The 14,830-nt window shown below is 44.7% G+C and overlaps 1 protein-coding gene across 1 annotated transcript in view; it reads left to right on the top strand.

The window, feature by feature from the left end:
* CLNK (cytokine dependent hematopoietic cell linker) overlaps positions 1-14,830 on the top strand; it is a 161,747-nt gene that overhangs the window by 86,952 nt on the left and 59,965 nt on the right. The window contains exons 4-5 of the mRNA XM_025887445.2: positions 1,890-1,918; positions 11,081-11,118. Coding sequence (XP_025743230.1) covers positions 1,890-1,918; positions 11,081-11,118 — 67 coding nt within the window. The remainder of the gene's footprint in view (positions 1-1,889; positions 1,919-11,080; positions 11,119-14,830) is intronic.

The following is a 14,830-nucleotide window of genomic DNA, read 5'->3' as shown; positions in this document are numbered from 1 at the left end:
CCGAAACTTGGAACAACAAATTGGACAACATTGCCTCCGATGAGCTTTTTAGCATTAACGGTTTTTGATTCTAAAAGCCAGGTGAAGCCAAGGTCAGAAGAAGGACAGAATCCTAGCTTCAAAGCCAAAGTTCTTGCTAGGCTCCCCGGGGAGAGTGAGCATCTTCTTCCCCACCCCTGGGCTCAGGCTTACACACTTCGCTGCCTCCAGGCAAGGGCCTGGCTTGCCACACTCCCATCAGGCTCGCCATTCACAATCGAGAAAACATATTTACATTTCACGCGTCACGAGTGACAGGTCTGGGGAGGCTTTGGAGGCCTTAATCAAAGACGAAGATGTCAGGGAAGAGGCCCTGTGTTCAAAGTGTCAAGAGAGAGCTCTAGGGCCCCAGATAAATGATCTGCTCCTTCCTGGCTGATTTACTGTTAATTTCTGCAGAATCTCGGGCAGCTTGAAAGGACGCCAAGAGCGAACCACAAGGGCTCTGAGTCCACAGCTGCACACTGCTTCCCGACTCACCACCGCCCACGGGCAAGGCCGCGGAGGTGGCGAGGATTTGGGGATCCGACAGGCTGGTGTCAGGTCCCTCGCTCTCTGTGGGACTGGGCAAGCTGAAGAGCTTTCTGAACCTCCCGTCTCCTCATCTGTAAACTTGGGACAGTGTTAGCCACCCCACAGGGCCAATCTGGGTATTAAAATGGAAGAGAACAAAGGGTGAGCAGGAAGCCAGACTCAAGGGCCATGGCCTCCTGGTTACTCACATCTCCCAGCTTAACTGTTGGGGGCCTGATGTCCCAGCCACCAACCAGGCCTCATAAATATTTACACTCGGCGTGTGTTGCGATGCTCAATTAATTGCTCCTATGACGTACTTTGAGAGCCTCGGAGGATAGATGCTGTGTGAGGCCCAGGATTATTAAAGGCACAAACAAGTTGGCTCACAGAAGCAGCATCCTCCAGAGCCTTCCACCACCCCAGAGCTTTTCCAGTCTTTGCCCAAAATCTAATCAAAAGGTGTTTCCAAAAGCACCCTGTCCAATGTGAATGTGCTGGCCAGGCAAAGACCCTACTAGAAAATGGACAAACACACGTACAGACAACTCACAGCAGAAAAAATCCAAGTAGCCTAAAACCACTTGGAAAATAATAATAATAATTCAGGCTCACTAGGCATCAGGGAAGTAAAACAGGTAAAATAAGGAATCAGGTGCCAAGTAGAATCATTTTAAAGGATGGATTTAAGGGTGGTGAAATCCAGCGAGATGGTCACTTTCCTCTCTGTGGATTAGCACCTAAATTGACCCAGCCCACCTGGAAGGCACCTGAGTGATCTATAGTGAGGGCTTTGGAAGACCCCCATTGCCTGACCCCTTCACTGCACTTGGTGGAGTCTCTCCATGGAAATATTTGGGGATTAGATGAAAAATGCAAGCATGGATGCTCCCTGCAACATTATTCACAATAATAAAAACTAGCAAGAATCTAAATGTCCCCTCTAAAAAATCACAGCCAATAAATATCATGTCTTTGAATAATAGCTAGAGACACATAGCGCATTTTTAACATCAGCAGCCCATACATTCCTGTGCTATTTTTATGCAGCTATATGTTTAAATGTACGCATACACCTCATCATAAACACATGCACATATGTATGGCAGATTTGCCAAAATATTACCTGGGGCGGAGTTGTTTTCTTCTCTGTGCATTTTTCTATTTTCCAGATTCTCTGTAATGAGATGTTGTTTTAGATCCAGAACAATATGAACATGAGGAAATCGTTCCATAGGTTGATCTGGGAAATGGATGTGATAGCTGCCCAGTCCTCTGGGGAAGGTGTGAGACCCACATGCCATTGACACTGACCTTGGTTCTCTTTTCTGCCCTAGGTCATGGCCTCAAATCAACAGCACCGCAGGTGAGTCAGGGGTCCTCCATCGCCTGAGCAGTGGAAATGTCAGCATAGGACTGTTAGTCTTCCTTCCATTCTTTTCTGCTTTTCCTTCGATAAAACTATCGGCCTGTTCCAACTGGCATTAGCCACTGAAGGTCTCTCCCTCTGGTTGCTCCTGGGGGGCAGCCTGGTCTGCGACTTCCAAAAGCTTTGAAAGCTGGTAGGCTGGCAGGGTACCCTGGCTCCCCACTTTTTAGCTGTGAAGCCTGGGACGGAGCACAGATCCCTCCAGGCCCGAGTTCCTTCATCTGTAAAATGGGTGAAAGTCTGCCTAAACGTCAGCGCAGTGGCCACTCGGTAGTGCTCGTTCAACTGAACTCTATATAACGGCTTCCCCCCAAAATATGTGTTGGGCAGATGACTGATTAATTTTATGTTTCTCTTGCATCTTTTTTAGAGCCTAGTTCTGGATCCCATTAAAGTTTGAGTAAAAGTATGTACTATTCATCTTGGAGCATCATTATTTCAGGGAAAGTCCAATAGAACGTCCCTAGAAAGCTGGTGGCCATAAATGATGGCTGCAAAGAGACAGAATAAAGTGAGAAATAGACAAGAAGTGTGCAAAGAAGGGATAGAATCATAGGAAGTAATGCAATCTGCAAATGAACTCCAAGGTTCATAATGGTGCATGTTGGAGCATGTAGCCAGCACTAAACATGTCCCAAAGAGCCATGAGAAGTGGAGAAAAGCAAAATCAAAATTGCAAGTATGAATATAAATAAGAAACAAGCACCCAGCTCTAATCCTTCTTACAGAAAATGCTTTTAGTAAGCTTCCCAGTCCTTTGCTAACAAAGGTTGCATTCTGTCAAGGTAGATACTTCCAGACTGTACTGGAGTCTTTGATCCCAAATATACCTCCCTCCACTGGCTTGCTACCTCTCATCCCTTCCCACTACCCGCTTAGAGTCTTGGGGGTATTCTAGACACTTCCAAAGGGGATGGTGCCTGAAAAGGAAATTGCCAATCTGATGCGGTGGCTGGCAAGTTATAAACCACGTGACCCATACCCCTCTCCCTTCACCAGCTCTCCACATTCCTGAAGATAGAGAAAAACTGACAGGTGGGTATTCCATTTCATTAACAACATTCAAGAGACAGAAGCAGGGTTGGGGGACAAAAAACAAAAACAAATCAAAACACCAAGAGAGCTGATTGAGATAAAGCTGCCCAGGCCTGCCTTTACGCACTGGAATCTATATTCTGCCAAAAATATTAACAGCAAATCACACCACCCCAGCTTATGCATGTTTATGAACCATGGCAATTATCTATTAAAATAAAACAGAACTGATATAATTAAGGATACACATGATTCACATAACAGGCTGTTCGCCACGATATTTATAACATTTCTAGATATTTTTAAGTTGTTTGCAATTCTTTACCATGGGCTTAATTGAAAATATGGTGGGGCATCCATAGAAGAGAATACTATATAGCCATTAAAAAAGATGACATTGAAGCATATTTATCGACATGGATATGTTATAGTATGCTATTATATGACAGAGCAGGTGAGGAAACAGTGTGCCCAGACCTACATAGGCTATATCATGTGTGCATGTATGTGTGTGAGTGATCAGGCTACGATCAAATATTTTTAGTGGTCGTCTTGTTATGGGGACTTTATAGTAATTTTTATTCCCTTCTTTTTTGCTTATCTGTACCTTATAAATTTTCTACAGTAGCATATATTTTTGTATGCTAAAAACAATATATATATAATATATATACAATATATATTTTCTACAGTAGCATATATTTTGTATGCTAAAAACAATATATATATATTATATATTATATATTATATATATATATATTCTAGGTCTGGAAAAGACAGACACATATCTAAACTTGGACAATCAATTAATACCAATATCTTCCGTGAGGCTGATTTATAGAGAACAGTGCCATGTTTTTCCATAAAATAAACTCAGGAGTTTCTCTCCTTTCCCTGATTAAAGAAGGAAATTAAAGAAGATAGACCTATTTAGAAAGCTGTCCTTTGCTCTTAAGGTACTGGACACAGTGAGAACCCTGATAAAGATATACATTGGCTGTTTTAATTAAATGGACAAGAAGTTCCATTTTGTCCAGGAGCACTTGTTTTGTTTTTGTTTTTTGCTTTTTGTTTTTTCCTAAGGAAAGCAGTCTTGAAAGTTGGTTTTCACCACTTTTAGAAGAAAAATTAATAAGGATTTTAGAAGTAGGCTAAGGAAAGGCAAGAATGGGATGCGTGAGCCTCCAATGCCCCCTGCTGGTCCATTTCTAGACATTGCAACACTCGTATTAATTTAGCAGAGGCTGGTTCTCCTCCCAAGATGTTGGCAAAATGGGTGGACAGAAACAGTGTAAAAGGCTGATTGGTTGAATTGCTGGGAAAAGGTGTTCCCCAAGGTCTCCTAAGCACAAGCCAGGATTTCAAGTCGTCCACGATTGGTAAACACAGGAATTCAGAGTTGTCTTTAAAATGTGTATCAGAGGGCGCCTGGGTGGCTCAGTTGGTTAAGCGACTGCCTTCGGCTCAGGTCATGGTCCTGGAGTCCCGGGATCGAGCCCCGCATCAGGCTCCCTGCTCAGCGGGGAGTCTGCTTCTCCCTCTGACCCTCTTCCCTCTCGTGCTCTCTATCTCTCATTCTCTCTCTCTCAAATAAATAAAATCTTTAAAAAAATTAAAAAAATAAAATGTGTATCAGAATCGCAATAGTCACAAATGTGTATATTCAAGCCTACTCCAGGGCCTGTGCTTTCCCAGGTCTGTAGTGAGACCAGCGGGTCCTTGCCCTTCCCAAGATAATGCCAGCTCATGTAGTGCTAGGACTGTCTTTGGAAAATCACCGGTTGAAGCAACAATAAATAAAAAGGAAACTATCAAGACTGTCTCCACCAAGAAGCTGCTGTCAATTCTCAGGACAACAACTGTCTCAGAATATTTTATTTGAATTTCAGAAGAAACCTTGTGGTTCCTAAAAGACAAACACTGATGAAAGCAGCACAGGTAGGGAAAAGGACCCGGGGCCATAGGTCTGGAGCCCAGAATTTGAAAACTCCTTCTCCCACGATATCAGTGAGACCTAGGCCCTGTGAATGAGAGAAAATGGAAAGAAACTAACATACATAATGAGTCCTTCGTTTGTGCCAAGCATTTTATAGACGTCTCTAATTTAGCTGTCGGGATCTGATAATACAGTATAGATTAGTCAAACTGAGCCTAAGAGAAGCTAGATCCCCTGGGAATAGGTCAGCAGCATAGAACTCAGATCTGCCACAGTACTCTTGTTCATGCTGGGGGCAAGCAGTGTTTTCATCTTTAAACTGAGGCTGTCAACCAACCCTGTCTCACAGCCGGACGGGGCGCCGGCCTGACGGACCACTGGGGAGAATCCACAGAGCCATGTCAACGGAGTTGAATGTTGAAAAAGGCACTGCTTTTGTTTTAAAATGAGAACTCAGTAACGAACAAGTTCCTAATACGGATCTGAAAGCAGAGGACTCACAATCTGGACTGAATGAAAAAGATCTGGTCATGAAGTTGAACTTGAAATGAGAAACACAGCCATCCACTGAGGGGACACACAGCCAGAGGGTTATTTTTTCAAACTTCTCAACTGCTGCTTGGGGCAGACACTACTCTTCTCGTTCTACAAGCTGATAGTTAGCTGAGGCTTATGGGCCAGAATCGGGCCAGGTTTTAAACCTAGAACTTCTAACTTCTCATTCAGCTCCCATGACGTATGCGTTCATGACTTTCATCAGAGGCTCCACTACACTTTTGGTGAATTCCAAAGCTGACCTCCACAAGGAGATAAAACAGTAAAGGCTGAAAGACATGTTCAGAAAGAAATCACGGGCACTTAAATGTGACATGTTTATTTTCTTCTACGTAAGTCAAGTCCGAAGGTAAGCCGTGCAAGGCTGTTTGGCAGCTTTGCTCCCCCAGGTCCTCAGGGATGCTGCTTCCTCCCTGGGATTGGCCCCAATCCCATTGCCTAAAAGAGTGATAGCCATGTTCCAGGCAGCAGGAGGGAGGAAGGGAAGAAAAAGAAGAAATCAACAGTGCCCAACAATTTGAAATGAAAGTTTCCTGAAAATTGTGAGTTGATTCTCTGCCTCTTCCATTTACCAAAACTTAGTGTCATGGGCACACATGACCGTGAGGAAGACCGGAATGTGTAGCAAGGACTTGGTCTAGGTGCCCATGTACGCAGCTGACAGTCAGGGCTTCCAGGACGGATGGGGAAAGTGGACGTGGGGAGACACACAGCCGTCTCCTCTTCGGAGTTCCTAGTGATGGGTCCTTGGGACCCACTGGCCTCTCCCTTGTCACCACGTGTTGATGAGCAAGCCCAGGGGCAGCCTCAGGAGCCGGAGCCCACGCTCACCTTCACCATACCACTCCCCACCCTCTGCCCTCCAAAATCTTGTGACTGCAATGAAAACAGAAGCTGCATCTGCTTGGGGAACCCGGCTGGTTTGGGAATGCCATCATCTGCAAAGCCCAGTGACTCCACGTCCCAGAGAAACAGGAACTTCTAAAGCGCTGCAGGCTCCCTACTCTCACTTCCCTTCTCCCACCAGAGAAGCAGATTGTCTTGATGGCACCTGCTGGGAACTGTTTCAGCCAGTGATTGCCTGTGAAGGCGACCATCGCATGGAGCCGGCCCTTGGGGGCGCAGCCAGCACCCCTGTCCCAGTAAAGACACTAAAACGCACCAGCCTTGCGCTTCCAGGGGCTTCCATTCAAGGACATGTTTATAAGTGCAGATAGTGTGAGCTTCTCTCTAACTTTATCTGACTTGCTTGGCCCGTCTCCCATGGGAAGGAGCTGGAGCTTCTAAGTCAGTGGTCTACAACATCAGTGCAGTAGATGTCACCACAGAAGCTTGTGCAGAAAGTAACTGCTTTGCACTGGGGCCCGGTTTTGCTTTCTTTCCTCTTTTTTTTTTTTTTTTTTTGGACGCACCCAAGAGTGATGCAAGTGGTCAGGGGACCTTAACTGGATGGCCATTGGCCAGAGGCCTTTTTCATACTTCTCTGGTCCTGAGAAGAGGTGTCCAAGCTGATAGCCAAGGGCTGGGGTCATTGGGAAACGTCCGGAGATGACACATATTCATCTTCACTTCCCTTCTAAAAATAACTTTCAAGGGAATGTTGTCTTTTGTAAAGAGATGTTGTTTCCTTCAGAGGAAAGCAAGAGTCGGTTGTTCTCCGGAGCGGTTTGGTCTCAGTGGCTGATGAATGACCCTCCGCAGACACATGAGCATAACTCTTCCAGGATGATGTGAAAAGCTGCTGGGTAAACTTCCTTCGTCTTTTTAGAAAATGGCTCTCTCAGAGGAGCCAGCCTATCCTTCGGCCCCAGGAAGACTCAAAGACTTGGAAGGGTTTGGGGTGCCTCTGCAGTGGGGGTCTGGGGCCCGCGGGAGGGAGTGTCAAGCTCGCTCAGCCAGGGAGGAGATCGGGTTCTACTTGCTTTTCTGTCACTGGTTCTCGATGCTGGAGTGTTTCCACACTGTACATTCGCTGCGCACCTGCCATATATTGGGTTACGGGAGTGATCAAGGGCCTGAAATCTCAGCACCACCTTGGGGGAGGCAGGCACCAGAGTATGTAACTATGGAGCATACTTATTGGCTTGTCTTGCCCCTACATGCTATGTGGAAACCAAAAAAGAGTGTATTAATCAGGAAGGGCTAACATCTATAATGCATGAACTACAAATGTTAGTAGTTTAATAAAATAAAGATTTATTTCTTGTTCACATCGCAATCCAATGTGGATCGAAGGAAGTCTTTTCCCCAAACGCTCACTCGGGATTCACTCTCCTTTTACCTATAATCCCTGAAGACCTCGGGGTCTCTTATCTCTACCCAGCCACTGAGACAAGATGAGCGTCGAGAGGAGCAAGAGAAGGAGAGGGTCAAGTGGGTCACCCAGGAGTGATGCACACGCACCCACCGTGTCCCAGTGGCTAGGGCACCATGCCATGGCCACCCGGTGCAAGGCACACTGGGAAATGTGTGCCAGCCGAGGAAATGGGGCTCAGTGCACATCCTCACAGCATCCTCAAAGCTGTGTGAGGTGCCTGAGGTAGTGAGGACCGGGGCTGGAGAGGTGCTCCTTCATTTTTACCTAAGACTGGTGGTCAGGGAGGGTCCTCCTGGGAAGATGACATTTAAGACATGGTCTGATGGATGAAAAGGACCCAGACATAGGCAGAGCCGAGGAAAGAATGTTCTGGACTGCGGCCCAGTGCGTGCAGATCTCTGCGGTGGAAGGAGCTTGGCATACTGGAGAGACTTGAAAAGAAGCTGATGTAGCTAATTTCAGAGGCGAGGAAGAAACTAGAAAGAGATGTGATCAGAGAAGGGGCAGGAACCAGCCTGTGCTGGGGGCTGGGGGCCATGGCAGAGAATCTGGATTCCATGGGGCATTCCATGGGGCATTCCATGGACCATGAGTGACATGAAATGATTTACAGTTTTCAAACTACGCTTTTATTAAAATTACATTTCTAAACTGCATTGCTAGTAACATAGGTACTGCAGCAGATAAAGACAACTCCTTCCCTAAAGAAGAGCCAAGTACAGGGAAGCCTGCGTGGCCCAGGTGGTTGAGCGTCCGACTCTTGATTTGGGCTCAGGTCATGATCTTGGGGTCGTGAGATCGAGCCCCATGTCAGACTCCATGTTTAGTGCAGAGTCTGCTTGAGACTCTCTCTCTCTCCCTCTGCCCCTGCCCCAGCTCAGGTGCTAAATAAATAAATAAATAAATAAAATCTTTTTTAAAAGGGGGGGGGGCGAGTACATGCTGCCTATTTTTATTTAGGTGTCAGTGAGTGAGACAGAAGGTAACTGTCCTGACAATTCCGTGACATTAAAGTCACCTAGCGTGGTCAGAAAGGGAAGCCCCAGGAGGATCCCAAAGGGCACCGAGCCTTGTGGAAAGCAACACAGAGGAGGTGGGGCCTCCAGGTGGAAAAAACCCAAGCAAAGACTCAGAAGTGGCAGGAAACATATTTGGGGGATCCAGGAGAGTCTCAGGCTGCAAGCTCGTGAAGGAAGAGACCCCATAGCTCTCTGTGGGGATGTCGGTATAATGACCACATTCGATGAGGCCAATTTCCTCAAATGAAGTTGTATCAAACTCTGAATCAGACAGTGGAGCTGTTTTCCTAGATCCTGTGGGCCAGAGCAGATCCCCAAAATTTCAGTGCTCATTTGTTCCTTCCAGGCCAGCTGGTCCTTAAGGGTGACCTTATTAATTTAACTCAATTCAAGAGAGAGTACAGATTGTTACTGTGAAAGGCTGGAAAACCTGTGGGTTTCTCCACCACGGCTCTAGGTAGGGGTGTAATTGTGTTGGGTCAGAAAGGTGTCATTGGTGCCCCAGGACAGTGGTAGCTGCAAGTCCTACCACCGGGATAGGCTAGGACCCGGCGGCAGGTGCAGACAGACTCCTGCTCCTGCCTACTCATTATCTCAAGGAAATTAGCTTTGGCTAGTTAACACTTCCCTGATGCACTGGTCCTAAGCAAATTCCAGAGAGCTGTGTTTCCACTGAGCCAAATTCATTAATTTACACTTTACACTCTATACAAGGCTTGGGCATGCTAATACAAATCCCCAGCTATTAATTGCATATTTTGGTATGGTAAGAGAATTCGGGGTGGAGGGGCAAAAGTCTAAGAACATGAAGCCAGAGCAAGATGTAAAAATGCATATCATCCTGTGGCCTTCTGCGTGACTTGGACGCAGGCCAGAAATTTGCCCTGAGATTCTTAACAGCCAAAGGAGGAAGGAAAATGCAATCTCTTATAAAATTGGTATTTTCCATTAAATCAAAGCAAACTAATCGTTGAGAAGCATGCAGCTCCTGAGACCCGCTTGAAACTTCTCACATATGTGCTAATAAAGAGGATGTGATAAGAACATTTTCTGCTTCTGGTGTTTCTCAATGTAGACTAACAGCATGACACTATAATGCAATTTAGGAAAATTAAGTCTAGAGGAAGCAAAAAACCCTGCAGATCATGTGAGCAGTTCTTTGGTGGTTCTGCATCATCTGAGGGTAAAGTTTAAAGCAGAGCATTGATCGAGTGCACGAGACGACCTCCAGGCAATCTTCCATAAAGCAAGTCCAAGTCAAGCATTGGCAGAACTCACATGAATAATACTTACTCAACAAACACCTGTCAAGAACTCGTTTGTTCAGGGGGCAGCTAGGTTAAGTGTCTGACTCTTGATTTCGGCTGGGGTCCTGATCTCTGGGTCCTGGGATCAGCCCGATTTTGGGCTCTGTGCTCAGCATGGAGTCTGCTTGACTCTCTCTTCCTCTGCTCCCCTCCTGATCTCTCTCTTTCTCTCTCTCTCAAATAAATAAAATCTTAAAAAAAAAAAAAAAGAATTCATGTGTTCAATGTTGGGCCCTGTGCCTGGAGCTGGGGACAGATGAGTGAGTAGACCTATCCGCCCCTGCCCGTGAAATACTTCCAATGTGTTCCAGGAGATGGACATGTGGCAGATTACAGCAAATGCAATGTGTGGGCCAGAGGGTGGGGGAGGGGCAAGGAAACCTCTTCACGGGCCCAGATGCCCTCAGAGTCATGACTGGGTGTTTCTGGGGGGTGGGGGAAGGGGGAGGCGTGTCCTTCTAACCTGATGCTGACCCTCCATAGAAGAAGCGAGCCTTCCTAGTTTGGATTTAATTGTCTAGCCTCCTTTTTCATCACCCTGCTTTGCAAGAACAGCAGATAGAAGGAGAGGTACAGACATACATACTGCATTTTAGGCAATCGCCATCAAGAGAAATTAATGGCAATGAGCACAAAATTTCCAGAGAAACACAAGGGCCACTCTTTTCAAAGTGTTTTTTTTTTTTTTTAAGATTTATTTATTTATTTTAGAGAGCGAGAGAGAACATGAGCCAGAGGGAGCAGAGGGAGGGAGAATCCGAAGCAGACTCTGTGCAGAATGCGGGGCTGGACACAGGGCTTGATCCCACAACCTCTGAGATCACAACCTGAGTGGAAACCAAGAATCAGTGACCTAACCGGCTGTACCACCTAGGCGCCCCCACACTTCTCCACGTTTCGCAGTAACATTTTGTCTACTTCTGTTGGCAGGCCAGTACCAGGCTATCGACGAGCCTCTTCTCGAATGTGTAAGTCAGCCGCTTCCTTTCCCTACTGGTCTGTTTTGACATTACAAAGTGAGTGGCTCTTTTCAAGGTACTTGGTGAATTTATTTTTTTTTTATTTTTTTTTTAAAGATTTTAGTTATTTATTTGAGAGAGAGAGAATGAGAGCTAGAGAGCACGAGAGGGAAGAGGGTCAGAGGGAGAAGCAGACTCCCTGCTGAGCAGGGAGCCCGATGCGGGACTCGATCCAAGGACTCCAGGATCATGACCTGAGCCGAAGGCAGTCGCTTAACCAACTGAGCCACCCAGGCGCCCAAGGTACTTGGTGAATTTAAAGAAAACAACAACAACAACAACAAACTTTTCCAAATGGCATGATTTCCTAGCAGAGAAACCTGCATTTCAGTTCTTGGGTATAAACTGTCTTCCCACAATATACATTGTAAATCAAACCATCACACTGTGCACCTTAAACGTACACAGTGATGTATCTCAATTATTTCTCAATTAAATTGGAAAAAATAAGTGGATAAGAAGGCATTAATAGACAGAGAGGCAAAAAAAAAAAAACTGCCTTCCAATTCCTCAGCTATGAAATGCAGATAAAAATTAACTCACATGGCCACTGCGAAGATGAAATAAGATGAAAATGTCACCACATGGTGCTGGCAAGGGTGTGATGAGAAAAGCACTTCCTAAGGCTCATGGTGAAATATTAAATTGGAACTAACTTTCCGGAAAGCCGTTTCATAATAACCAATCAACCTAAAAATGTCCACTTTCTTTGGCCCAATAATCCTATGGTTGGGAATTTAAACTAAGAAACTAATCTGAAATTTGGATTAATATGTAAACATACTCATTTATATTTTATAAAAATACAGTTAAACAGAAACACTGGAATCATTCTAGATATTCAATAAGAGAAAAAAACATTGATTAGATTATGATGTATTCATATGATGAAGCCATTAAGAGTACTGACCAGAATTTTAATGACTAAAGAAAATGTGAAATTTATAACATGAACTCAGCTACCTAATGTTATAAGTTTATTGTTAAATTGTACATAATTTAAATAGTTTTAACTAGCACGTCTATAGATGATATATAGAATAGGTAGATGAGAGGGAGAGAGAGAATCTGCCTGTAAAATCACTGGTTCTTTATTGTTTGAAAGACTTCTTTAAGAATCAAACTAAAGCTATGGATCCTCACCCTAGGACACACACACTTAATCAATCAATCAACAAATCAATCAATCAATCACAAAATATTTTATAAAGTAGGAGACTTATGGACAGAAAATACTGAGTTTTTAGTTAAGAATCCCTGCTATTGATAGTAGGTAGGTAATAGATTATTAGATAAATAAAGGTACCTCGTTATATTCAAAATAAAATTCTGTCTCCTTCTCATTCTGGAAAGAGATAAGCCAAAATATTTATATTTGGTCCTGGGGGCAAGATTCTCAGGGTCTGGTGTGTAGATTCTCTACAGACCTGGGGTGGTTGGTTGCTGTCCCTCCTGGTGTCCCTCTGTGTCCTGACCCCACAAAGTCTAGCAAGGGGACCAGACTAAAGATGGGCTCTGTCTCAGATTCTTCTAGCAGGTCCAAGATTTCCCAAAGAGATTGTGCTCTGCGGAGTCTTGGTAGTTGCCATAATAGTACGTTAATGATACTCATGCAACAAATATCCGTCTGTCAAATCCCAAAAGGAGTTGCTCCAGGTCAGAACTTACTTCTTTGTGCAGTTCTGGTGGAGAACAGCCTGACCACCTTCCCCCCCTTTGCCAGGTCAATTATGAAAACCCCTGGAGTTCCCCTCCTGGTAGCCTTGCTTTGCTCTGGGCACTCAGCTCTACCAAAACTCAGTACATTAACTAGAGAGAAGGGATCTACCATGTCCTGAGCTCCTGTCATGGGCAGGTGTCAAAGTAGAACCTTTATGGACAGCACTTAATCTCTGACTACAACCAAATAAAGCAGATTTAACCATCCCCAATTTACAGACTGAGCATGTGAGTCAGAGGGGTTAAGTAACCTCCCCAAGGTCATAAAGTAGACCCACAGTTTAGATCTAGCAGTGGGTGACTCCATCCTGAGTCCATGCTGCCCCCAAGCAGACTGATCCTACCTGGTTTCCCACCCAAGAACTCCTGTCTGAGCCCTGCTTGACTCCTAAGACCAGACCAAGAAGGCAGGGTTTCATAGCCACAATGCCTGGCTGTTAGGGGCACAGTATCCATGCAACACTTCCAAAGATCCCACTCCAACTCTGTGTTCAGGGACCTAACCTCTTTCCTTTGGGTCATCAAGCTCTCCCTTTCTATTCTGTTCCTACTGCTGGGTCACTGGGTTGGTCCCTGTTCTCTTAGACTTGAGCCCCTAGAATTTTATAATGTCATAACTTGCCTGAGCCCTCAGTTCTTATAGGACTCGAGCCTCGCTTTCCTTTAGGAGCGCTCAGGTAGGAATCAGGGGCAGCACACTGAAAGCCAAACTTGTAGTCTTCAGGGAGCCCACCTCCTTTATGCTGTCCCAGGGAGAACACTGACTTACTCTTGCATCAAATGAGCAGAGTTACTTAGAGCCCAAGGAAAGCCTAAAAGGCCTTCCAGATGGGCTGGTGAGTCCCCATGGCACTGGTGTTGGCCTGGAAATCAGGCCCATTATGGATGGTGTCTTTACTTGTACCAAACGGCTTTGACAGAGCAGTGATGGAAAAAGTCATACACCTGGATGCTTGGGGCTGGTAAGCAACTTGCTCACATACACTAGAGAACTGGAATCATGGGGAGCTGAAAATTAAACACAAGCCTCTAATTCCAAGTCCCTCCACTATAATAAAACCACCTCCTAGATTGTTGTGTTTATACAATGAAATAAAGTACATAAAGCATCTAGCACATATAAAGTCTTTAACAAACGTTAGAGGGGCTTTAAGAGGAGGATCGGTGACCTTGCTTTATCTCTGAATTTCTGCAATTGTCTTTAGTATAGCTGCCACAGTAATATTTATAGCTACTATTTATTGAGTGCCGACCATCAGCCATTTTGCTCAAAATTTTACATGCATTGTCTCATTTAACTTTTGGTTGCCAACATCACTTTAATTCTGGGTGATTGTATTAGTGCATGTGTATATCATCTAACTCAAAAATAAATTTGAAGTGGCCTCCAATAAAGATATGTCTAACTGAAGAAATTACAGTACAAATGAAAAATTTTAAATCACACTCATCATTACACTGTAAATCTAGTTAAAATCTATTATTTTATGTACTTGCTTATTTAACAAGCATATACGAAGAATCTACTATGGGAAAAAAAACATATAGTTAAGGCTATAATGCAGTAACTTTGACTTTAAGTCTTCAGTCTTTGACTATAAAATAATTGGGAGTCCAAAGAAAGAGTTAGTGGGCTGTCCAATTCCCATAGTGTGACTAGGATTGGCTGGGAAGAAGTGAAATGCTCTCTGCAGAATAACAAAGGAGCTTAAAAACTCAGGCTCTGAGGCCAGGCTCACACAGTTTGCCATTGCATTCTCTGGTTAGAAGTCAAAATTATGGATGTTGCAACACAAGAAATACCCTAGACTCTTCGCTCTTCATCTTAGGTTCAGAACAATTTTAATACCTGGCGCTGGATTCTAGTGTGGATGTGGCAGAACACCTGGTTCTGCCCATTGATGGCACCTATGGCCTGTGTGGCTTTCAGAAGTCACCATTC

Source organism: Callorhinus ursinus, unplaced genomic scaffold, assembly GCF_003265705.2.
Source record: "Callorhinus ursinus isolate GAN/ISIS: 27379988/994484 unplaced genomic scaffold, GSC_fseal_2.0 scaffold4, whole genome shotgun sequence".
NCBI lineage: Eukaryota > Metazoa > Chordata > Mammalia > Carnivora > Otariidae > Callorhinus > Callorhinus ursinus.
Note: the sequence above shows the minus strand (reverse complement) of the source record. Positions and strands in the feature narration are given on the sequence as shown.